At 48.3% G+C, this 25,446-nt stretch overlaps 1 protein-coding gene across 1 annotated transcript in view; it reads left to right on the top strand.

The window, feature by feature from the left end:
- LOC105448941 (flocculation protein FLO11) overlaps positions 1 to 25,375 on the top strand; it is a 49,267-nt gene extending 23,892 nt beyond the window's left edge. The window contains exons 8-16 of the mRNA XM_011687836.1: positions 11,049 to 11,182; positions 18,254 to 18,302; positions 22,404 to 22,541; positions 22,626 to 22,778; positions 22,956 to 23,134; positions 23,225 to 23,428; positions 23,520 to 23,666; positions 23,753 to 23,846; positions 24,203 to 25,375. Coding sequence (XP_011686138.1) covers positions 11,049 to 11,182; positions 18,254 to 18,302; positions 22,404 to 22,541; positions 22,626 to 22,778; positions 22,956 to 23,134; positions 23,225 to 23,428; positions 23,520 to 23,666; positions 23,753 to 23,846; positions 24,203 to 24,516 — 1,412 coding nt within the window. The 3' untranslated portion in view covers positions 24,517 to 25,375. The remainder of the gene's footprint in view (positions 1 to 11,048; positions 11,183 to 18,253; positions 18,303 to 22,403; positions 22,542 to 22,625; positions 22,779 to 22,955; positions 23,135 to 23,224; positions 23,429 to 23,519; positions 23,667 to 23,752; positions 23,847 to 24,202) is intronic.
- Positions 25,376 to 25,446: the final 71 nt, after the last annotated feature.

The following is a 25,446-nucleotide window of genomic DNA, read 5'->3' as shown; positions in this document are numbered from 1 at the left end:
CCGCTTATCGTGAGCGAGAAGAGAAGATCGTCCTCTCGCACGCTCGCGCAGAACCGTGCGAGGGTGCGAGACGTGCGAGAGCCTCTTCCTCTCTCACGTGTCCGTCGAAAAAATCGCGTACCCGCGAGAGCGAAAGAAGGAAAGAAAAAAAAAAGGTAGAGAAAAGCGGATAATATTCACATCGTCTTTCGTAAGTACTCCTCTCGTCTCCTTACTTCGGCCGGCGCGGCGCGGTTTATCGCCTTCTCGTTATCGTCACCTTAAACGGAGTGTCGAGCGTAAAGTCCATTCTGGGAATGCCAACGACGCGGGAAGAGACGAGAGAAAGAGAGAAACGCTCGCGGATGCTCTCGGGGCCCCGGTATCTCCCATCGGCATTCGGCATTCCTCATCTGTTTTTTTTTTTCTTTCATCTCTCCCACATTGTTTTCATCGCGTTATTACGCAACCAGATCGCAGAGCGCGTCCGCGAATTTTATCGCTCGGGGAACTTGATTGTGAGTCACCCGGAGCCTCTCCCCGCGTTAACTACGTTGTTCCCGAGCGTCATCTCGGGTCGCCCTCGTCGCGCGATGGTATACTCGTTCTCGCCGCCCTCGCCTCCGAACGAGGCGTTCGCGTTCGCCATATCGAGCGTGTTAAAGGGACAACGAAGGGAGAGGATGAGGCGGGAAAGCGGGCGGGAATAGCTGACGTCCTCGGGGACGTAATTAAAAAAAACCTCCTTTCGTTTTCGCCCGGCCGTCACCGACGCCGCCGACGCCGCTTTCGGTGATATAGGTCGCCGGGAGGGAGGAGGAAGGTCATCCCTTTTTACGTATTAGAGAGGCGTAATATGAGCGCTCGCGCGCGCCCGCGCGCATACATGTAAACGCGCGCTCTCTCGCACACCGGGCCGCGCGACGCGACGAGGGAACGATACGGGGAAACAAGTTCGTCGCGTGTGGCTCCGATTCTATCGGCGTGTCGATGCACAGAGGCCGTGAGGGTCTTCGTCGGCCTTGAGGAGAAACCGGTCTCCGGGAGAGATTCGCGCATCGATTGTTCCATGTTTGGAAACCGGAAACGCCGCGCGTCGCGTCACGCCGCACCGGGCCGTCGAAGCGGTCTCTCGTTCGTATTGACAATTTGACAAGCACTGAACGCCCGTGAAAAAAAAAACGCGGAGAGAAAGAGATAAAGCTTACGTAACATTTTATGGCAAACCTTGAAAATACGTATAGAAAGATATTTGCTATTAAAATAAAGAAAAATCGCGGTCCAAAGTCTGACGAGCGAGATTTCACCGCAACTTTGTCGGCCGCGCGCGTTTTTCGTCTCGTTTTCTCTTTTCCTCTTTCCCACATTTTCTTTTCCTCTTCTTCTCGCGACTCGCATTTCCATCGTAATCGCGCGCGTTCGACGCACGATAAGAATGCGACTTCGATAACGACTCGGCGGCGCGCGGTGGCGAGCGGGCGAGCGATGGCTTTAAACTCGCGGCGGAGTAAACACACCGCGGGCGTGCGTCGCGTATCGTGATGAATTTTTCAGAGAGTGAGAGATCAATCCGTTCTCCCTCTCTCCCTCGCGCCTCTCGGCGTGTCGCGTCGCGTCGCATTTAGACCGGCGAATCGTCAACCATACCGGGGCGAAAAAGAATCCGAGGCAGTGCGACAAAGAGACGTCGGGACATCCACGTTTCTCTTGCGTAACCTGTCTTTCATCGATTGCTCGTCATTCGTATCGGGATAAAAAAAAAATGTAGTTTTTCGCGACTTTTTTTCCTCGTGATTCACCTTGTGCAGGATCGTAGTTTAACATTAACGTGATAACGAGTAACGATAACGCAGCAACGGCGAATTATTTTACAATTACCGGATATACAAAAGGAAGCGAAATAATTATTAATCATCGTTTCACTCCCCCGCTCATCCCCGCACGTCCGCGTATGCGATGCGCGTATATACTTTTTATAATCGATTGTGCCGGATATAAGAGACTTACGCCTTTAAAAACGCGCGCCGCATTCCGCCCGGAAATTTTTAATCTCGCGAAGCAAATGAAAATATTATCGCTGTAAGTTTTTCTATCGGCGAGGCACGTAGCGCGTTCGACGTATATCGAGCTAAAAGCACGCCGTTGTGGTAGACGTGCCTCTATCCTCGTGCAAGAAAGAAATCTCGGTTACTCGGTGGTACGTGCCTCTCGTATCGCGATTCTCCTTGAACTCGGAAAACAATTACGTCACTATGTGAAGTGTACAAACAATTCGTATTTAATATATTAGGTATGCGTTAGTACCTATGATTCGACGACTTAACACTTTGACACTGCCAAGTCATCCGTATTCGACGTGTAAAATTCGCACGCCTCCTCCTTCCTCCCCCCCCCCCTCTATTACTTGTTTGTGGATTGACAGTTTTATTTATCCGATCAATGTCCATTTTTGTAATGTAACCAATGTAGACTAGCTTTAACCTCTGTTCAATTTAATCTTTTTATCTTTTGTTAATTCTTAGAGAATTTATATCTGTTTTTTTAATTCTTAGAGAATTAGAAAGAGATGAAAAGAGTAAATTCTACGAACTAGAATTTACTCTTTAATTATAATAATTAGAAAAAAATGGAGAGAGAGAGAGAGAGAGAGAGAGAGAGAGAGAGAGAGAGAGAGTAAATTAAATTGCGATTAAAGTTAATCTGATGAAAACAGATAGAAACGGATAAGAAGGATTTTATTAATTTAAGACATTACTGAAGGAATATAAATTATCTCAGGACATTTAAGAGAACAATAAAATATAGAAATACACACTAGACTTATTCGGATCGCAATGTCGAAATCTCCTTGACGGCCGAAGCGTTAACAAGCTGTATCAAAGTGAACGAGTAATTATCCTTAATTTTCGGTAGATTTCTAGCGGTAGGCCGAGTAATGCCCGCGGATTTGTTGTGCCAAGCTTCACGGGCGTTTGCTAAATTGAATTAAATTGCGCTTCGTTCGCGAGAGATATACCGATACGCTACGCGGTCTTCCTTACTTCAAGGTCTTCGTACAATACAGTACGCTATATTATCTCACGAGCCTCTCATATTTTAATATTTTATATTTGGAAACTTCGTAGTTCCATGCATTTTGAATACGCTAGTCGTATAATAGACCGATCGCAGGGAAATTAATCTTCTCATCGAGGGGAGAGAAAGAGAGAGAGAGAGAGAAAAAGGGAATTACTCCGTCACTTTTCAACCGATTCACCGGGGGATATATTTGTCGCTCGAAAAATAGCAGAGATATTTTTCCGATCTCCCGTCGATAATAAAAAAAGTTTTATATTACATTCGCGCGAGAACGTGGGAAGTGAATCATCCGTTTACGTGAATTTTATATCGTGATGTGTGTACAATACCTCTTTTAAAGAGGAGTCCGTTGGTTTACAAATTTTTAATCCAAGTCGCGTATTACGTCGCATTTGCATACAAACGGCACGTACGTGATACACGAGTGTGTCTGCGGCCTGCGAAGACCACGTGTATAGGTATCGGTCGGGATTGGTTTTGAGGAAGTCTGACTGAACTAGCGTCAAGGTTGCCAGGACTGTGGCCTCTGGACGTTATTCTCGCGTCGAATGTTCGTTTTCGTTCGCCGCCGCTCCTCTCGGACGTCCCGCTTATCGTCGCCAGTCTGCGAAAAACTGATATTAATGTCGCCGTTTTAACGAGATAAACGTGACGTATCCCCTTATAGCCGATGCGCAACGAGAGCCACCGTGAGTCGACAGTTTGTGCGACGTTCGTGCCGGGTTTTTTTTTTATCCAATTTTAATTACGGGACACTCGAAGCACGTCCTTTTGTCATCTCGCAAGTTTCCCGTTCTAATTGGACTCTCTCGCGGGGGACTTCGATACATCGGACCGGCCGTCGATACGCAACTCTCCCGTCGGAAGCTACGGTTTCTTTGTGTACGCGCGACCCTCTCTCGGGCGGCCGGAGGGCCGGCGGCCGTTGGATCGATACGACCCAGTTCCTCACCCTCGACCTCGAAATTCTCCGTTTCGGCGACCCGTTTCTAGAAATCGGGGCAGCACGGTTTTATATGCGCAAGCATAGTCGGAGTCGAGTTATACGGAGTCCGCTCTGTTCAGCCTATTCTACAATAGCCCTAAGCGGTAAAAATTGACCAATTATAGTCGACTGTGATAGGATAATTCTTACTGTTTACGGCCGTTGTAGACTGTAGAGTAAGCTTCAGGCTCGTTCTTACAATACATCGGACGTCGTATCGTAAGAATTGACTAATCACAGTTGAATGTAAAGAGAATACTCGATTGTGATTGATCAATTCTTACAGCGATCCGACATATGAAGTTGTAGAACGAGCCTCAGCCGGGCAGAATCCTTTATGCGAGAGGGAACTCACTCGCTTGTTGTCTCTCTTTCTCTCTCTGACGGTGGTGTAACGCGTGCTAACCGGTGATGACGGTCGCATGATACGCGGCAAAGAGTCGTTCCACGGCTCTTTAATAATTGGTGCCGGCACTGACTGCTTCCGCTAATCACGCAATCAGTCTCTCCGTGTCTCTCTCATAAACGTTTCCTTCTGAATCCTAATTTTCTCGTGCCGCGCTCGCACTCGACGTATTACTCCGTCTGACTTTCCTTTGAGGAATTCTTTTTGACGTGGAATGTCTTTTTGCGTTATGTGTGGACGCTGCGTTTACGCAACGTGATTATCATGACATAATATCGTTGAATCACACTCTAACGAAATAGAGAGAAACTGAGAAAAAGAGAGAGAGAGAGAGAGAGCTCGTTGGAAAATTTACGTTGTTATGATGATACATCGTTATCGTTACGCACTCGAGCTATTTTTCTCGGACGTCGCATTTCTGGAATGGTTTTAACGGAACGCGGCTAATAATGAGTCTCTAAATGTTCCGTTCCGCGAAAACGTTCGTCACGAGCGAGTTGCCGTCCGTTTCTTTCCGAGTTTATTAAAAGTTTGTTAACTCTGCCAGAATTTAATTGGCATCGCGGACGTGGCCTCCTGTTTCTTCCTGTCAGATTGAATACGCAATATACGCGACCGGTTCCCTCCTCCTCCTCGCGCGACTTTCGCGTAGATAGAAATCATTGGCGTATTATAGAATCGGTAGCGTCGAGCTTCGCGAGTAAACGTCTCGTCGTACGTGCAGCGAACGAGAAGAGGCGTTTATTGCACCTCCTTTGTTTTTTGGAGTAATTTCATGTAGAAAAATATTGTCGCATGGTACCGCATTCACGTTCTTTTCACTCGCGCGCACAAATGATGCTGTTGTCGAATAATACAGCGGTTCTGTAACTTTTTTTTTTTACTTCTTTTCTTCCCGCTTCGCGGCCCGCAAGAAAAATAGAGTATGCAAATAGCTGTTTTTACCCACGTTTGTTCGCAAAATAAACAATCGCCCGACAAATATGAAGTATAAAGTATGAAGTATGAAGCGTGAAAATTATTAACACTTTGACTGCCGTGTGTATCCACTTGGATACACACCTATGTTGAGTTTCAAAGCGTCGCGCCGTGCCAATTTTAATGTTAATTTAACACACATTTCCTACTTACAATCTGCATATAAATTGAGAATATTTTGCAATGATTTAATATGCTATAATGTAAATTTTGAAGAGATATATCAATTCTTTACCGAAAACTTTGATTTAAAAAAAGAATATTTTTATGTCGGAAAATGTTTCAATGTGAAAAAATTTACTTAAAATGACGATATAAAAAAAAATAATAGCGTGACACCGGGAGATCGATTACAAAAATCCGTGCGGCGGTCAAAGTTGCTAAATGGAATGCAGATTTTTTTTTTATTAGATGTCAGTTACGCAAGACAACACGTAGCGCACTTTCATCTGCTTCGTCCCTCTCGAGCGTCTCGTTAAAATCTCAAAGCCAAACGCCAAGATTCGCTTACGGTTTACATTATTACGGAAGCGGAAACGATCCGTGATGTATATACATATAATGCGAACGGACGAAACGCGAGGGTCGTTATTCCACGCCGCGCCGGATCGTCTCGCGAAGGTTTAACGATCGATGAAACGGCGAGATGTTGCCGCGCGTGTGTCTATTAAACGGCGGTTACATTTACGTTGCCGCGCGGCAGCGAGAAAATTGCCTGGTGAACGCCGGTTCTTCCGCAGATTCCGCGCCACTCCCCCATCCTCCTCCGCCCGCCGACTTCTCTCCGCGCAGCGCCGATGAACGGCTCCGGAACTTGAAGCGGGCCGCTTCTTCCGCAACGGGTGGGTGATATCAGAGTCATTGTTCGCGCGATACATCGTCCCGTCTCGTGAGAGATGCATGGAATAAGCCACCTATTGTCCCACCATCATCACGGCACCGAGAATGGCGGCGGTGACACGAGAAGCACCATCTCCTCCTCCTCCGCGTCGTCGGACATCCGCAATCAGGACACGAGGTTCCTGCAGGAGCTGTTGAACCAGAAGCAACAGCAGCAGCAGCCGCAACAACACCACCACGATGGCAGCGGCGGCAGGCTTTATCTGCACGAGCGGCACGTGTCCCGCGGCTCGGTGAGCTCCGCGTACTCGTACGGCTCGTCGTCCTACGGCTCGTCCTACGGCTCGAACGTGTCCAATCATCAGCCGTCCGTGTACCACACGATCCACGGTAACATCCACCATCATCCCCTTCACCACTACCATCACTACCACCATGCTCGGGCGGCGAGCACCGGTAAGGCGTCGCCGACGTCGCCCAGCCCGACCAACGAGCACGAGAAGCCGCATCATCACCACAGCATACAGGAGATGATACGGCACTTCGGCCGGCGGCTGGGACACATCAGGCGGCAGAGCGAGAGCAGCGAGAGCCCGAAGAAACGGTGGAGCCAGGACTTCCGGAACAGGAGTCAGAGCCTGGACGGCGGCGCCAGGCATCAGCCCGCCGCCGCCGCCGCCGCTGCCGGCGGCGCGCCGCAAGAGTCCGACTGCGAGACTACCTACAGGATCTACGAGAGCATACTCAGGCAAGGTAACGCGAGCGAACGCGAATCCCCGACGCCGATGCGCGCGACGGTCTCGTCCCTCCTCGGTGAACCGCGCCGTTCCTCCTAGGCAAATATAACTTTTGCGTAGCACAAGAATCGCGAGTCTGTCGAGACTCGCAGTGCCTTATTTGCCAAGATGGATTTTTTTAACGACGTAGAAAGAGGAGTATTTCGAGAAGAACACATTATTATGACGTACAACATACATTTCGATGTCGTGAAAATGAGTTACTTGTTCGATACGCACAGCATTGTTTAACTGCTCACATACACTTAGCACGTATTTATTTCTACTACTTAAATATAGGTTTTTTTTTTAAAGGGAGCAAATAAATTGATCAATCAATCACTTGCATGTCGTAACAAAAATCGGACAAACAACTAAAGTACCGTTATTTATATGAGAAATTAGAAACCGGTCGTTTTGACCGCTTCGGTTCAAGTGCTCGGGAAGAAAAGAGATGAGAGTCGGAGGAGGGGGAGGGAAAAACACGGATCAATGCGTGGGTAATCCGCAATTAATCTCTCTTGAGCGGGATCGAGACGCTATTTCGACTTTCCGGCCGCGTATACGGCTGCTGTTGCGCAATGTGTTTTCGTACCGGCCACGTACGCGCCGGGCGCGTGCGGAAATTTCTCTCGCGTGTCGCTAAATTGGCCGTCCGCGTATACGATATTGTTTCTGTTACACGCACGCTCCCGCCGGGGTATGTACGCCAATTTATATACGCGACGCCAATTCAGACGCGACGTAACGCGCGCGGCGAACGTCGCAAATAAACGGCCGGAACGGTGAGACGCGCCGCGGCCACGGACGAATGTTTAATCGGAACAATTAATCTTGTAATCGCATTGTATATGGACCGAGAATGCGGCGCCTGTTGTAGCCGCGCGAGTTAATCTGTATCTACCCGCGCGGTGTATTACACTTCATCGCGGATATTCTTAGCGAGAACTCGCGTCGCGAATCTTTAATTGGAGGATTTACTTACGGAACTTGTGTGCGCGATGCACACTTTTTTGCGTCGATCTCTACAAAAACGGTCGTATATCCGATTGCACTTAAATGTGAATGTATTTAAGAGAGACAAAAGAAGAGGCGCTTTTTCTGCCTGGCGTGTATATATCGTGTATATATTAGCGCGACGTAATTCCTTTTTTTTTCTTCTCCCCCCTTCCTCCCCCGATTACCATCTCTAGCAGTTTCCTCGCGATCTTCGCGAACGATTCTATTTTTTGCTTACGGTCACCCGATTCACTTACATCCCGCAAGCTCGGCCTTCATGAAGCTCGGTGATTATTGGTGGTGGCGGCTTGCCTTGACCCGATCGCGTTATATTACCGCAAATGACAATTGCGACGGGCTGTGTATAACGGGCTCATTATTAATCCTTAGTATTTATTTATAAAAAGAAACCCCGGGGTGTCTCTCGATAGAGCTGTTTTCCTGGTGGTGTGGCCGTCATAAATAACTCAATTTCGAATCGAGGTAACAAAATGGAAATTGTATACATTGTTATTCCCCTCGATCTGTCGCGTTCTCCTCCAGGACTGGCTTTGTCTAACAGTTTTTCCCCCCTCCCCCTTTCCTTCCCCCTTTGGGAACGACCAACGTCAATTGATCTTTCACAAGTTGACATTTTCCGCGAGCGGAGCGAACACGTTTATCCCGTCGTTCATTAATCATTTACGTGTCGCAACAAAGGTCACGGAAAATCTCACAAGATGCACTGTTATAAATTTGATAAGAATTAATTATAGAAATCATTTTTTTTACGCCTCGTAAAAAGGAGGCGATGGGAAGAGAACTTGCCGATTTTGCAGATTGATTTGTACGCGCGATCGCGAAAAATCTTGTCGCGACGATTCGAACTATATACCGATTCGCAAAACGCGCGTCTGGCTAACATCCGCCTCGCTCTTGCGAGAGAGCCGCTCGCGTATCGCGAAACGCGCTCGTGAAATAAACACCGCGCGCCGATAAAGCGCGCTCGGGATATCGCGGCTCGGGACGTCTCGCGCTGAGGAAGCGGATTTAATCGTAGAAACGTGCCGCAAACGGCCTTCGCGTCGAGAGAGAGAGAGAGAGAGAGAGAGAGAGAGAGAGAGGGGGAGAGAAATAAAATTCCAAGATCCACTGCACGGAGGGACCGAAGCCGCGAAGGCGACGTCCCTCCGCAGGCGGGGCCCCGGTGGCTCCGATTTCGATCTCGTTCCACTTATACGAGACGCGCATTTATTGCGTCATATCGACAACCTTTGACGAACGGTGTCTCGTCGGGCGGTGACGGATGCGCGTCGTGTGTCGATCTTTATTGAACGCCTCGCGTTTATTGGCGAACGCGAAGAACGGAGAAGTCGCGAGTCCGCGCCGCGTTTCCTCAGGTGATTACACTTTGAAAGAAAACGGCCGGATGATATCACGCGGGAGAAAAACCTTTTTTTTTTCTTCATATGGACTCGAGAAACCGGTGACTCGGATAAATGCCGATTACGTAACGCTTAGTTCAAGCAACGCTTTTTTTCTTTTTCTTTTTTCTTTTTGCAACATGCAGATAACTCTCATTTACATGGACATAAATTAATACTCGTTCCGGCTATTCTAAACGCTATATATTTGCATTCATCGCAAACAGATATGTTCTTACATAATTTTCCTCGGAAAACGACAAATTGACCGGCGGGAGGCTGTGAAGAGTGAATAATTGCGTGAAATCGCGTTGCCGATTGAAATCGGCACGAGTGTCGAAAGGGGACGCGTCGCGGTGTGGGCTTCGCGACATTCGATCCATATACCATCCCATTCAGTCAGTAAAGAGATACACCGGACGCGAACGCGACTCAGTCTCGATCGTATTTCTTCACCGGGCGCGGTATTGGGAATGTAAATGACGAGTCACGTTTTACGTAATAATAATCACCATGACAAATTTCGTGCGTCCGCGCGATGGATTGTCTAACGTTACACTGGGGACTATTACGGCCCGAAACCCAAGACGATTGGATTAATTGCAGCCAATTAGAACTGTTTACAATGATAGAAACACGTGTGTGGTGATGTGACACGACCGGGACCGCCGATTGAATTGAACTTGACAAATACGATTGTTGCGCGCGCGGAACGTATAACGCCGGTTTTGCTGAAGTGTCTAGAAATTTAGCTAGATACGGGAAATAATTTTGTGTAGATCATCAAAATAGTTAGTGTTAGGAAACTCGAGCGGTGCGAGCGATGCTATATACGAAAAGTTTCGACAGTTTAGCAGCCAGTTCTAGAGCGCTCTACGTAATCATTTTGACGTGGTCCAACAAAGTTATTCTCAGATCTATATTTAGTTAAAATTTCGATACTTCGGCAAAGCCATTCTTTTCATACTGATGAAAATATTAAATATTGAGGAAATATTTTTATTTCACGAAGGACCACTTCAGGAGGGAATCACTTCTCCCTTCTATACATTTCTCTACGGACAACATATTTTTTTTCTTCGCAGATTGCGAAGAAAAAAGTATATTATCTGTAATATTCTCTTTTCATCATTCTACATGAAAAAGTATCAAAATGAGGACGCGACGAGAATTGAATATTTTACGAGATATCACATTTTTGATAAGTCTGGTATAAAGTCTGAAGTAAGGTATTCATTTTTCAGCGGTCCTTATCTTAATTATACAGGATGACAAGAAGAACATCGACGAGCTTATTTTTTTTGCATCGATGTATTTTCTTTTTAACAAAATTTTTTTTTTTTTTTTTTTTTTTTTGTTATAAATTGACGACCAGTACGAGGTTCTGGGATGCGATTCTACGTGCAATCAAATTTTATATCGTTTTCTAGTGTATTATGTATCACATATTATAATACATAATTTGATGCAAATAATAATATAAAGTTCTACATTATTATGTATATTATATTCTAATTGCAATACATGTACGATGAATTATTTGCTTTGTAAAATTTCCCTTTGTCTTTACGTCACTCGACTATATACAACCCGCTCGGTTTCAGGCGCGCACAGGAGGAGTTCATTGGATCCCACGGCACGGAGATTATCCCTCGGGGCGCCCGCGATACCTCACAGAGCGTCCGACGCTTGCCTGGATCCGGTTCACGCTGCCATACTCTTCAGGGACGCGCGGGGGGTAAGTGGATCGTCAAATTATCGATTGCATCCTCGCCGTATAGCCTGAATTAAACATTCGACGCTAAAAGTCACAGTGTTACGGAATTTGATATGTAAATATTCCACGTTCACACGTGGTATGCCCGGCGCGTTGTGATCTGCCTTACCTTGCAGCAGGGAGAAAAATCTGAGATTTAAGAGCGTCGATAAGGGAACTTCCTGCCGACGATAAACTAGAGTACTTTTCCGAGCGAATTTACCGCGCGTTGATGATTTATCTGCGCGAGATCGCCCGTACTCGCAACGGGACCCGTGTTATTGCATCTCTCGCGACTTCTCTCCCTTCAGTATGTCCCGTCTTATCTGTTCCCGAGAAGCTTGAACAATTTATGCGATTGAATTGCAATCTAAAAAACATACATACATAGTAGATACATATAGACACTTCGCTTCTGAGAAAATAGTCTCTCGGGCAGCAGCATCTCTGTCGGGGGATCATTCTGATCACGTATAGAGAAGAGTAATCGTTGGCGCGCGGAATAAATATTAGCTCCAATATTATTCGTTCTTCCTCGTAAGCGGTACGCAAATTTACGAGAGGACTCATGGCTCTCCTCTCCCTCTTTCCGTTCCTTCCGTTTACTTTTACCTTCCCGTTGCATGCGCTAAGTACATATTTAAACGCTTATCGACGGCCTTATCTCGTCGCGCAATGGTTGCCGCGACAGATACATTCTATAGCCGAGACACATGCGAAAGCGTCGCGATCTCCGCGGTCCTCGCGGACTCTCGTGTGCCTCTCCCTAAGGAAGCAACGTCGTCCGAGGACGCTTTCTCTCTTTCTCTCTCTCTCTGTTCTCCGGCCCTTTCCCTTCCCACGGGGCGGCGGAGGAACACTTAAAATTATCCGAGATAATTCGCGCGGCGAATTTAATTAATTGCTCGGGTCACGGCGGAGGCGCCGACGAGGAGAAGAGGAGCCCGCGGAGGAGGCGGCCGGCTCGCGTCCGCGCGCGCCTCCCCCGTTTCTACGCGCACATGAGCGATGCGCCGTAAATTTCATACACAACAACGTGTGTCGCGGGAGCCGCGACGAGCCGTCGTCGGGCGCCGGCCTGGACGGTGTGATCCAGTTGAGCACGAGCTACCGAGGCTGGCGGCTATCGGGCAGCCTTCGAGGAAGCCGACGACCGGCCGTCGCGAGTCCCGCGTTCGCGCATCGTTCGTGCCTCTCGTCGTCTCTCTTTCTCTTCCCTCCACGAGGAGTCCTCGCGACCTCACAGAGGTCGGTCCTACAATCGACCTCGACCGTGATCCGGGCGGGATCGCGATCTCGCCGCGCTGATTACCGTTACCGAAATAGACAGACCGTCAACCGTGTCGCGGAGAGTCGGCCCGCAATTCGCGCCTGTCACCTCTCTCGAGCTCTTCCGTCTCTTGGTGAAACCGTTTTTTTTTCCCCCTAAGAGTTCTCTCGCCTGCTCTCTTTCTCTCCCTCTCGTGCGAGAGCGAGAGAAAGAGAGAGAGGGAGAGAGGACCGAGAATGTGCGTGCAGCGTGTCCGAGAAATCGGTCGACTCTCTCGCGCGAGATCGGCGCCGACGACGGCGACGATAGTGCTCGATTAACCGTGCTCGCGTTTCCGCGAGGGTGCGATCGAGATTGTAATTGCCGTTCCCGTCGTGGGACCGCGGCAACGAGAGTTCTCTCGACGAGTTTTTTTTCCGCGGATCACGCGCAGGGCCGCCGGTGTTTAGCCAGGGGTCAGTATATCCACTAATCCACAGTTGACACGGTCGGAAGTTGGAAACGCGGCGGAGTCTGCCGAGGGGCGGAGTAGGAGGGACTTTTCTCGGGGCGAAGTTAACGACGTAGTTTAATCTCTCCGGTGAGATCCCTCGAATGGTGACGGTGACGGCGACGGGTCGACGGCGCGCAAACACTTGTTGCTAGAAAAACATGTGTGCGTACATGTATACGTGCATGTGTGCGCGCGCGGAGCGCAGCGATAGATAGAGCGCGAATATATACGGAGCGCGGTTTCGGAGCAGTGCGAGCGGGCGCACGTCCCTTCGGCGGGCGGGCGCGCGGCCCTGACCTGACCACCCTCGCTCTTTCTCTCTCTCTCTCTCTCTCTCTCTCTCTCTCTCTCTCTCTCTCTCTCTCTCTCGACCGCTTTCACGGCCAGTCGGTCGTGGCGCGCCGAGCAATGGGTGCGAGATTATCAAAACAATCGCGATAACGTCTCGAAATAACCCAGCGCGAGCCGCTTCGCCCCGTTTCATCCCCCCGCCCCTCCCCGGACTCTCCTCTCCCGGGTCCCCCCCGGAGGAGAGTGGGGAAAAACTGGTTTTCCGCATGCATGCGGAAGACGGACTTCTTTTATTGCGTCATAATTATCGCCGGGACCGATGAGGTCGCGTCTCCTCGCGCTCTCTTGATCGAGACGTGTGCGCGTGTGGTACTCGACGATGGAAGGTACACGTACACGGTGATCGGATATATTGGCGAGAGCTCGTCCGCACGCGGCGGAGAGAAGAAGGCGCTCCTCGGCGGAGCTTCGTTTTCGGACAGCTTCCCGCGGCCTGCGGACGTGCCGGCTGCGATCCGGCTGTTTGCAAACAATTGCGATTCAGAATTATATATTTATAGACGCCCCGCGCGTTGCCCATCTGGCCGACTCGCGAATATTGGCCGCGCCTTCCGCGGTGACGCGCGCGCGAGAGACGAACGACGAGGTCTCGGCATCCTCACGCGCGCGGAGTTAATTGACGCCGTCGCCGCCGCCGCCGCGCGTTTGTTTCCCAGAAAGATCCCGAAGTAATTCGACACATCTTTCCCACATCTGGCGAACGAATCGCCAGTTTAAATATAATACACGCCCGCGGGCGATCCCCTATAATCGCGTCCGCGGCGCGCAAACGTTTTTCACAGATAACGAAACCTTGTGTCTCGGGCTCGGCGCGCGTAATCTCTATTTACGCGCGACGCGAGGGCGGGAGGAAGGGGAGGGCACCGCCGAAATAATATTTAGCGAGCGTATCGCGAATCGCGTCGTACGAGACGGACGGGCCCGATAATCTGCGTCGGGGGATCTTTAACGGCGAGCTCGAACGGCTAGAGATGTGCGATCTATAAAATAGTGTGTATCGTGATCCTTTCTTGAGAATCGCTGTGAATGTGATATACATCGTGTCACGGTTTCTATTATACTGAAATTGTGCGTGATTTTGTATCGTAAATGTAATTTTAAATCGCGTGTCGTTTCGTTGACGTTGCAGATACGGTTTTGAAAGGCGTGTAATTCTAAATTTTTATACGATTTACATCATAAAAGGATCGAGATGTACAATGAAACGTGTATAAAAAATTTTTAAAAGTCTCTTTAAAAAGGAGCAAATAGAATATATACCATCTGTATAAGAATTTTATTTACATAAAACTTTTATTTTTTATAAATATATTTAATGAATAAATGCTTCGTTGAATACAAGATTACAAGTGCGATTTGGAGCTGCGTTAACAATTTTAAATCGCATGCAGTTCGTGACTGTAAATCGAACTCATGTTGCATAGCAATTGGGGAGAGGGAGGGAGGAGGGGAATTCGTTAATTTCACATTCTACATATTGCGAGATCGCGCATCTCTGCCCACTCGGCTCGTCTGTCGGCGTGCGTCGCGGAAATTCTCGCGGAATTCTGGCGCGTGGGCGTCTCGTTTATATAAATCCAAATCAAGCATCCTTAAAACCGGCGCGCTCCGCGTTTTGCAAATCGAGCCCGATTCGCTCCTCCCGGCGAGGCGGCGACGGCGGCGGCGGCGGCGGTTTCCGCTCCGGTTCACACTCCTCGCGTGTGGACGAACCGCGTCAACAAGTTGCCGCGTCGAGTGTCGCGCGCGACGTCGTCCCTCCTCCTCCACCTCTTCACCTCCTCCATCTCGCGTGCGTGTGTGACGCACGCAACGTGCACTTTTTTTATCTCCCGCGGCGGCCTTGCGGACGAACGCAGCGTCCCAGTGCGGCGCGTTGTATCGAAACTTCGTCGTCCCGCAGCGCGCGCGCGCGCCTACGCCCGTTATTGCAAAAAAAATTCCCGCGCGTTACACACGCCCATATAACGATAACGAGCCACGTCGTCGGGCTGACGACGCCCGCCTGCAGCGTCGTTTTCTCCGCGTTGTCGCGCTCGGCGAAGCGGCGAACCGCGCCGCCGACTGAATCAATCTCAAGTGCGACCAACGAAGAAGAAAGGAGCGAGAAAAAGGGAGGGAAAAAACTCCGTGCGTGATCCCAGTGGTCACTGTCGGTTAAATTTCCGCGCAGGAAAACCGCGAATGTCGTCCTATTTTTAGATTCGATCGGGCATGCGGTACGGTTTCGCGCCGTGCCACCTTCGATTTTCGTTTCTTTTTCTTTTGCCCTCTCCTACGCGGAAAGAACGATTTTGTTAAAAGGTCTAAAAATTTTGCTAAATACAGATCTGAAAATAATTTTTTGTTCAATCGTAAAAATAATTTGTTGGAGTGTTAAAACTGATAAATATTTCTATAAAATGATTTTGATATTCTAGTAATCATTTTGACTCTTGCACAGAATTATTTTGATTATTGAACAAAAATTATTTTCAGATCTGGATTTAGCAAAATTGTTCTTTCCATGTACGAGTAAACTTTGCCCGCTTCGCCGAATACCAGGTCTTATTGATGATGTAATAAATATAGCGCGCGCGCGCGAGAGAGAGATATGTAGAGAGGTGCTTGGCGCCTCCTTTATCGCACGTTTGTTTATTACACTTGTGTTACGTGTGTCGTACTATCTATCGTTCTACTATTCTTGGCGCGGATCGAATGAGCGCCCGGCGGTCGCGCTAGTTGGAAAAAGATGACCCTGCCGGCCGTCAGGTCGGTCACGGGGAGGGAAGAAAAAAGCGGGGCTGTGGCGCTTTCCGAACCGGTGATCCACAACGAAGACCCCCGCCCGTCGTCGAGCTCGTTGTCGTTATTTTTCCTTGAGATGCTGGCGCTCGGCGTTTAATAAAATCGCGTGGGCCGGCCCGGTGCTGTCAACCCTGTCGACTCGATCGATGCGAATTAAAACGCGGTCGCCGGCGGTCCCGCGAGCACGTACTACATATAGATCCCCGCGAAAACTCCTCTCGTCGCCGCGGTCGTTTCCCGCGCGAAGTGTACCGTGTCTCTAATAAATTCCGCGCTTCGCGAGATTAACCTTTAGAGGGCTACCGTGCGAAGAAGGGACAAAAGACTGGATATAGAACTTATTACATTAGATCTAAAAGCATTCTCGGTGATATCGATGCCATTAGAGGATTGTCAAAGAAAAAGTCGGGTTTACGTTTATATGTGTTTATACAATTTTATTTAAAGAACAGAAAAAGTGATTTAGAGCTTACGTTTAGATCTAAAAGCATTCTCGGTCATTATCGATACCATTAGAGGACCGTCAAAGAAAAAAAATGGTTTACGTTTATATGTGTTTATACAATTTTATTTAAAAAGCAAAAAAGTGATTTAGATATTACAGTAAGAAGCTGTATAAAAAGAACAAGAGAGAACTTGTGTTATATAATCTGAAAGAAAGGTTGAAGGCATAAATAATTCCCTTCACCAGAAGGGTACTCCAAAAAAAGAAAGAAACTATAATGACGCAGTATCATATTTTAAATTACGATACATCTGCTCGAGAAAGAAGTTGTAAGATTTAAAAAATAACTCCTCTGAAGGTTAATCCCTCCGAGTTGACTTATAGGAGACGGCGGGGATTCGATCGATTCGCTCGCGAAAAAAAGCGGGAAGGAAGCGCGGACCTCGCGGCGGATACCGCGGCGAGGAGAGATTCTAAATTGCGTTACGTCATCGCGCCTCGGTCTTGTGCTCGGGGAGACGTTCGCCGCGCGACTATCGGTGCCGCGACTCCGCGACTATTGACAGAGCCGCGAATTCTTGGCAGGCTTGCAGCGCAATTAGCCGACGGGTGTGTGGTGTGCCGCGGCCAGTCGCACACTCTATCCTGTGCCCCGCACGCAGCAGCAGCCGGCGCGAAAGAGTTATGCCACCGTCGAAAATATCCCGGACGGCGCGCTCGCGGGTAACACCGGCGGAGGTGTTAAGCGAGGACGTGTTAACGCCGTGCCTTCTTCGCTCGTCGCGACGACGTAAACACGGGCGTCGCGTAGACGCGAGATCCAGCGGCTGCGAACTGCGTTGAGGAGAGAAGTCGATCGGCCGGCCCGCCGCGGTCGGACGTCGCCGAGTTTCATCCGCGCCGCGGATCCCAAACGGGAAGGACGCGCGCCGACGACGACGACGACAAGGACGAGGGCAAGGACAAGGTCGAGGTCGAGGATGAGAAAGGGTATGCGTGATCGGGGCTGTGATCGATAAGAACTGTGGAACGTCGCACGGAAAGCGCATCGCGTTCTCTTCACCGAGGGATTCCCCCGAGGGAGTCCTCTAAGGAGCTCCGACCGGGTTTCGTTTGGAATAGCGTCCTCCGTCCTCGGCGCGCGAGGATGTTGTTCCGACGTCAAACGAGCGAGCCGACCGGAGGTATCGCCAAGAGCTCGGACGTGGCGCACGCCACCGGCTCCGGTGTCCTCACGAGCTGGTACACGAAGATCAAGAGACGGCACACCTTCAGCCCGAGATCCTTGCTGAAACGGACTCTGGTACATCTCCCGCTTACTTTTCTCTAGAGACGACCTTCCTGAGCCCTCCGTGATTCGCCGTAAATGCTCCGTAAATCCTCGATCGTGAAAAGGCGGGATGACAGAAGGGAGGAAATAGTGTGCGTTTCTCGCGACAGAGAGTTTCTTGAAGATATGAAAGAAAAATACAATTACTTCGGCACACGTGATGTTTTTTTATATCCTGTTTGAGAAAGAAGGGGAGATCGATTTTGAGATTTAATTGAGATTTAATTGAAAACACTGTGACTTTTAACGACAATAATTAGGAACTCAACGAGCGGATCCTTTTCTTTTCGTAAAGGAAATCGTTATCGCCTGTAACGACGATCTCAATGATTGCACTCCGGAATGTAATTTCGCTAATTTCTTTCTCTAATTTGCAGCTGCCGGTGGTGGATCCCTTCCTGGAGAAAGTCTCACTGTCCGATCTTGGTGAGTTTTACTTGCGACACTAATTTTCCTTTGGAAAATCACTCGAAGTGATATTAGAAGACGCTCTTACACGCTCTTACTCGGGCTTTGTGTAACTCGATTCAATCGAGCGGAAAATCTACTCGAAATAATCCTAACGTGAATGCTCGTAATCAGCTCGAAACAAGTAAGCTTTTAAGTCGTAGGCTCTCTCACATACGCATGCAATTGAAACGTTAATTCGGATTATATTGATCTTGGAGGATTGAATATTAAAGTGAATAGAGACTGTCTATACGAGATGCGTATATATGTGCCTGCGTGTGTGTGAGAATGTATATGTGGTGCGCGCGCGCGCGCCAAGAGAAGAGAAATTTCCCTTTATCGGAAGAATCGATTTAGTATCAAACGCTCGACGTTGTTATAAATTTAACGTCGATCAAAGACTCCGAGGATTCCAAGAGGTCAATTTCACGATGCAAAAAGCCTTGAATTTGCGCGTTCGCGACATCCCTTTTCCCCGCACTCTTCAATTTAATCAAGAATTGCAGTACTCGTATAAAGTTCACGTCTTTTGGATATAATATCATCGCTCAATTAATTTTCTCGAATAGATGGCGGTGTGCGTTTACCGTATTTTAATTGAAGGAAGACGATACGCCGCGCGATACGACACAAACGGGAAGGCGGAACCCGGCACGATGCGAAACTCCACGTGTTTTCGCCGTGCCTTGTTATGGCTTTCCCCTTTTGAAATCGTGGCACTAGGTCTTCCGACGGCGTCCCAGTGTATGGGTGGGCGATCGATGAGGCTCCCGGGAGGCCAGCTGTGGCGTTAAGAGCGAGAGAGAGAGAGAGAGGGGGAGTGTCTCTCGCGATACACACAGCTTCACACGGCTCCGCCGTACTACGGCGCGCTTCGCATTCTACGTCGCACTGGCGCGCTTCTCCGCTATATCTAGGTCTAGGTCATGGGGCTAGAATCCGCTGCAGGGTTCGATAATAAGTAGTTTATTATTACATGTGTGGCGAGAGGGGACTCTCTTTTTCTCTCGCTTCCTGTTGATCCCTATGAACCTCTTTCGAACGTTATATATACGGATTACGGGTCCAGTGACGCTCGTCGATCCTGTCGACCTTTGTCCGGCGCGAACCCATTCGATCGGAAACCTCGCCTTCGATTGCAGCACGTTCAAGATTAAATGTCGCGTTCGCGAGCGCACGTGTAGGCACGCGCCGTCCTAAGAAGGACGGCGAGGAAATGAAATTCGAAAGGGCAGCGCGTAACGTGTCGCCTCGATGAGAAAGGCTTGCGATGAAAGGAATACGAGGACAGTTAAATCGTATAAGATCCAGGATTCAATGGTTTTTGCTGGACATTCCGATTGATGCATAATTAATCTACATTCTACAAAATAGCGAGCATTGTTATCGGACCATCTATGCCTAACTTTCTACGTCGCGGCGTTTGATTTAAAGAGAAAGAAAAAAAACAAACGTTTTAACGTAAGGAAGCGATGCGAAACTTGGCGCGCCTCGCTCTTTTGGCAAGACGCATCAGCGAAGGTTATTCTTGGCAACGATGGTTAACGACGACGACGACCACGACGAGGAGGAGAAGAAGGAAGAAGAGACCAACCAGCGCGAGAGCGAAAGAGAGAGACAGAGCGGAGAGCGAGCTATTGACGACGGATCGACTTGGGCAGTCGTGGTGTTCGCCAGCGACGAGGCTGACGATTTCGCGTGGAAATCTGCGTGGAAGAGCGACAAAGAGATCCGTCGTTGTGAATCATAAGAGGGAGGGGATCCTGATGGCGACGCGGGGAAGACTATCGGTGAAGGAATCGAGATAGTTGCCGGCGAGATTCGTTGATAAATTGGGAAAGGATTCGGCCCTTCGTGTCGACTTACGTCACAGGATTACCGAAATGTGAGGCCCGAGGAGGTTGAAGCACGAGTAACTCGTGCGTCGTGCGCGCTTTTTCCGGAGGAGCGAAGAGCCACTGCCGAAGAAAGCACGTCCTCGGGTAGGAGGAGAACGACGGGTATTTTGGGCGAATTTCCGTCGATCGGGGGATGTTTATCCGTGCCATTCGCGGGGAATCGACGCGGCGATGTTGAATAATAATGCTGGCCTTGCACTACTACTCGGACTCGGAGAGCGTGCGCGCCGCTTTAAGGCAGGTCGCGGCCGCCTGGTGGTGCCAGGACGACGATCCCGTGTACTCGAAGGACCTGATCAAGGAGTTCGAGGTGGAGAACCCGCCCCTCGAGGACGAGCTCGCTTGGATCCTCTCCAGAGGTATACCCGCGCGATCGTAAACGCAGGGTGCCTGCATATTTACGATTCGCAATCAACGTAGATTTCACGTCGCTCTCTCGCATTCCATTCGGTTTCAGTTAATTTAATCGACCGAATCTCGTCGGGACGACACTTGCGGTCGGCGGATACGAAGTGTCAATATTGTCTCGGTTCTAGGTCGGCGAGTTCGATCGAGTTTCGCGTCGTAATGGGGCGTCCTATATACTCTACCGGAGTGTTTCTCGTCCATCACAAAAGCGAGCGAAATCGACCTCCCGCGGTCGCGCGATTCTCTTGTGTACGGATCGCGTCTCGGCAAACGATGCGCGATTTGTACGCACAACGCCGCGCGTTGTGAAATATTCCGCGCGATGGGAAAGGGAGAGAGAGAGAGAGAGACCGCCGCAGGTTTCGAGCGGTTGATGCTGATTCGTTCCGGGTACGTGCCCAACACATCGATACACATACACGCGCGCGACGGGTACTTTCAACTCGCTTCGCTCGCCGCCAGCTGTTCCCCGTGACTCCTCGCTGCGTTTTCCTTCGCCTGCGGTCAGTCGTAGTACCGCAGTCGTCGTGTTCCCCGGTTCTGTCTAACGGCCCAGATCGCGCAAGTGCCAACATCTGCGAGAGCACTATTTCCCGAAAGAATCGCCGGAACATTTTGCCGGAGTGATCGCTGTGTAAATGTGAAGAGTCTGTCGTTGTAAATGTGAAGAGTCTGTCGTCATTATCATCGTGCCTGTCTCTTGGTTACCGTTTCAAGACGCGTCTCCTTTGACGGCGTGTAAAAAAAAACTACGCTCGATAGTTTCCGTCTTTCTTCTCTCGGTATAATTGAAATACCGAGTCGCGTTGTCAGTTCTTAATGTTCCTCGTGTTATTAATATAATTAATTTCAATCTGAATCTATCGATTATACAGATTTAAACGCGTGTTATTTTACATCTTCCATTTTGCGTGTGATTCAGTTCTTAGAAGTTGGAAGCTCCTCCTTTTTTCTCACGACGTCACGTAACTAATGGGAGAGAGAGGTGATGCATCTGCTGTAATTCCATTGTTCTTCTGATGCAATTTTCTATCATTTTCCTCGTGATATTATTCATCGGTGGTATTACAATTACTTCTGGCGAGCGACAATATGGCTCTTATCTGCTTACAACAGTATTATCCGCGGCCCTCTTTATCTATCGCACTTTAAAATATCAAGCGTTATCGATGATATTTCACGGATGTCTCTCTCGGATGGTCTCTCTCTCTCTCTCTCTCTCTCTCTCTCTCTCTCTCTCTCTCTCCGGATGTATAATCGGTGCTTCCGAGAGATGCCTAATCGCAATTTATCGATCATTTAATCAAGTTCCATTACTGCGTTGTATAATATCGTTAACCCGTTCGAACTTCAAATTAGGCCATTGAGATCGGTGTTACATTATCAAAGGAAAATGCGTATTAACAGAATTTCATTCGCCATTCGTGCTTAAAATGGACTACAAAGGTGATTTCGCTGGAAGTTTTTTTTTAGGTGTTTCCCCAATTTCGTAAAAATCGTGGAGAAAAACCGGGTGACGCCGTTTTCTCGAATGTGTATGCTCATATCTCGGAATCACAGTGTGAAACTCTTAATTCGTTAGTGGCGGACAATTTGCGGATTATTAATTAAACATTCGCGTTATACTTGCGAGCGCCAGGATAATATAAATTTCGTGCGTTCGATACGAAGTTAAAAAATTATAAGTTTTAACAACCGCACACCGCCACAAAAATTATGCTTCGCCGAAATCAGAAGGCTCTTCTCTACTGCGAACTGTTTGGGCTTTCAGAGGAGGACGAGTCGCAGATCTTCGTCAAGTTCTTCAAGTTCCACAAATGCTACGACCTAATACCGACCAGCGCCAAGCTGGTCGTCTTCGACACACATCTACTCGTTAAAAAGGCCTTCTTCGCTCTCGTCTATAATGGTAAGTTTGCCCCCTCCGTCCGATTACGTTCGCTCCCCGCTTGCGCGAGGAGCGCTGGTTTTGATATGATAACGATATTTTCAGGGGTGAGGGCCGCGCCGTTGTGGGACAGTTCCCGGCAGCAGTTTGTCGGCATGCTCACTATAACGGACTTCATAAAGATACTGCAGATGTATTACACCAGTCCGTCGGTGACAATGGACGAGTTGGAAGAGCACGAACTAGATACGTGGAGAAGTAAGTTCCCCTCTTCTCAATGGAGAAAGAGACGTTGTCTCGGTTGTCGCGTGAACAGAATAATTAAACTATAGTCCGTCCGAGTGCCCCGCCAGATGATACGTAACGATAAATGTGCTTGCCATTACGTTTACGTATTACCGAGAAATTATATTTAGAAAACTGTTGAATTTTCAGAAGTCCTGAAGGATCAGGTCCACCCGCTTGTCAGCATCGGGCCGGACGCGTCGCTGTACGAGGCTATCAGGACCTTAATACAAAACCGAATCCACCGATTGCCTGTGATAGATCCCGACACCGGAAACGTCCTTTATATCTTGACGCATAAGCGAATACTTAGGTTTCTTTTCCTATATGTGAGTATGCGTGTCTCTCTTCTCCCACAAGCAAATAACACTCTGCTGCGAATCTGTCTTTTTTTAAAATTCGTCTGTGCAATTTGACAGATCCACGAGTTACCGAAACCATCTTTCACCAACAAAACGCTGAGAGAGTTGAGGATAGGCACTTTCGAGAATATAGAAACAGCCACGGAGGAGACTAGCATAATTTTAGCGTTGAAAAAATTCGTGGAGAGGAGAGTTTCAGCGTTGCCGATCGTCGACTCCGAGGGGAAATTAGTAAACATCTATTCGAAGTTTGATGTCATTGTAAGTCACACTTTTTTTTTTTCTTTTAAATCGTCGTCCGCGACAAATTGTAGTATATATTTTACGCGCTAACGCTTAAATATACTTTCAGAACTTAGCGGCGGAAAAGACGTACAATAATCTGGACGTTTCGCTACGGGAAGCAAACGAGCACCGCAATGAATGGTTCGAAGGCGTTCAGAGTTGCAAATTAGATGAGACGTTGTTCACTATAATGGAAAGGATTGTCAGAGCGGAGGTAGCGGGAGCGTTTCTTTAAATTGAGCATAATCTTCCCGTTCAAATTGCTAAAATTATTACATTTTTCGTCACGTATGTTTTCAGGTTCACAGGCTAGTAGTGATCGACGATGACGACAAAGTGATCGGTATAATATCCCTCTCCGACCTGCTCTTCTACCTCGTTCTTAGGCCTTGTGGTGAGTAACATTTCGTCACGTTCTTGGTCAATAATTAATTATCTTTGGTCCATTTATAATTATAACTTTTGAAATATTATCAGTTGATCAGAAAGTTTTTTCATATTTAAATTCATAAATTCAACTTAATAAGAAGTTTATTTTCTTTTTTTTTTAAATGTAATTTATATAGTTTTTCTTTGTAAAATATGTAATTCTTTTTAAAATGTATCATTTACTGTAAGAATATCGAATGCTTTGATTTTGGTTTAATAAAATACGCGCACGTTTTCGACTTTTCTGAGTAAAAATGCACTCGTTGCATCGTGCAGACCGATTATTACGATACTAACGTTTCTGTCTTCGTTGGTTTCCAGGTGAGGATGGCAGTAGCAATAAAGGTAGTTCTATATCATTGCGAGCACAAGATTCCCAGCTGTCGAAGGCTCCCAGCTCCGCGCAGTCGGAAGCGTCGCTCGCCGACGGCGAAACCGAGCAGGACGCCGCGGCGGAGGCAACGACGACGGAGCGCAATCGGTCCGAGGAGGCGCCGGCGACACCTAGTCCACCGCTAAGTCCAGTCACGTCGGACATCTCGGAGCCGCAGTCGACGCTAGTGAATCAAACTCAAGAGGCGACGTGGCGGGACGTGATAAACATTTGTGTCTCGGGCGTCTCGGGCGGGGAATGAGACGTCGCCCGTTTTCACGTGCCGCCACGCACGGATTTAGAACTCCGAACTTGAAGTTGACCGCCGCCATTAACCGCGGCGGGCGGACGTGTTGTAACATAACGACTGCGTATTTGTACACCCTCCTGTTGTTATCGCTCGCGAGTTCCTCGCATGTTGCTCGGTGATTACGCGCCGCCAGGCGAGGCAAGGGAGAGCGACGCAAGATGCCCGTTCGGCGAGAGGGAAGTTATAGACGTGGCGCGTTAGAGGAGTGACAGAGAGAAATTCGTTGAAACGCGCGACGTTACGACAAACTATGATGCTCTGTATAGTGTATAAAAAAAATCACTTAAGCTTAATTTTTTATGGTACAAATGCTACACAGACATGCTCTACACATTTTAGTAGACGTTCGAGCTTCTCGCCAAGGACAGTAGGTAGCTGCGCCATTATTTGCTCAGAACGCGAGTCTCCGCGCCCTTCTACAATCGAGCACGAATCGGGAAGAGAAATGACGAAGAAATTTCTCGAAAGGAAAGAAACACGAGAGCTTCGGAGGTACGACGAAATCCTGGAGATAAAAAGTCGCAACTTTTAATCACGATTATATATCTATTCTTTATGCAAATTGTGTTGTTGTTCACCCTCTGTGAAATGGAGAGCGTAGATATTCCTTTTGATCTTGTGTATAATTAGGATATGTGAGGATTATATAAAAAAAAAAGGAAATAATTATCGAAGAGTCGTATTTCGCGATCGATGAAAAACGAAATCGCCTGTCCCCGCTGCACGCGCGAGGATCCTTCACGTTCCTTTTTGAACGCAATTGTACGATCACCGATCTAATTAAATGTCTCTTTGATATTTTACATACTCAGTTGTGTAAAAATCGTTTTTTTTTTCTTTTATTAATTTCTACCGGAATGATGCACTTGAAATACCCCTCCC

Source organism: Wasmannia auropunctata, unplaced genomic scaffold, assembly GCF_000956235.1.
Source record: "Wasmannia auropunctata unplaced genomic scaffold, wasmannia.A_1.0 LD336078.1, whole genome shotgun sequence".
Classification (NCBI taxonomy): domain Eukaryota; kingdom Metazoa; phylum Arthropoda; class Insecta; order Hymenoptera; family Formicidae; genus Wasmannia; species Wasmannia auropunctata.
The sequence above is the reverse complement of the archived record's forward strand: the minus strand, read 5'-3'. Positions and strand labels throughout refer to the sequence as shown.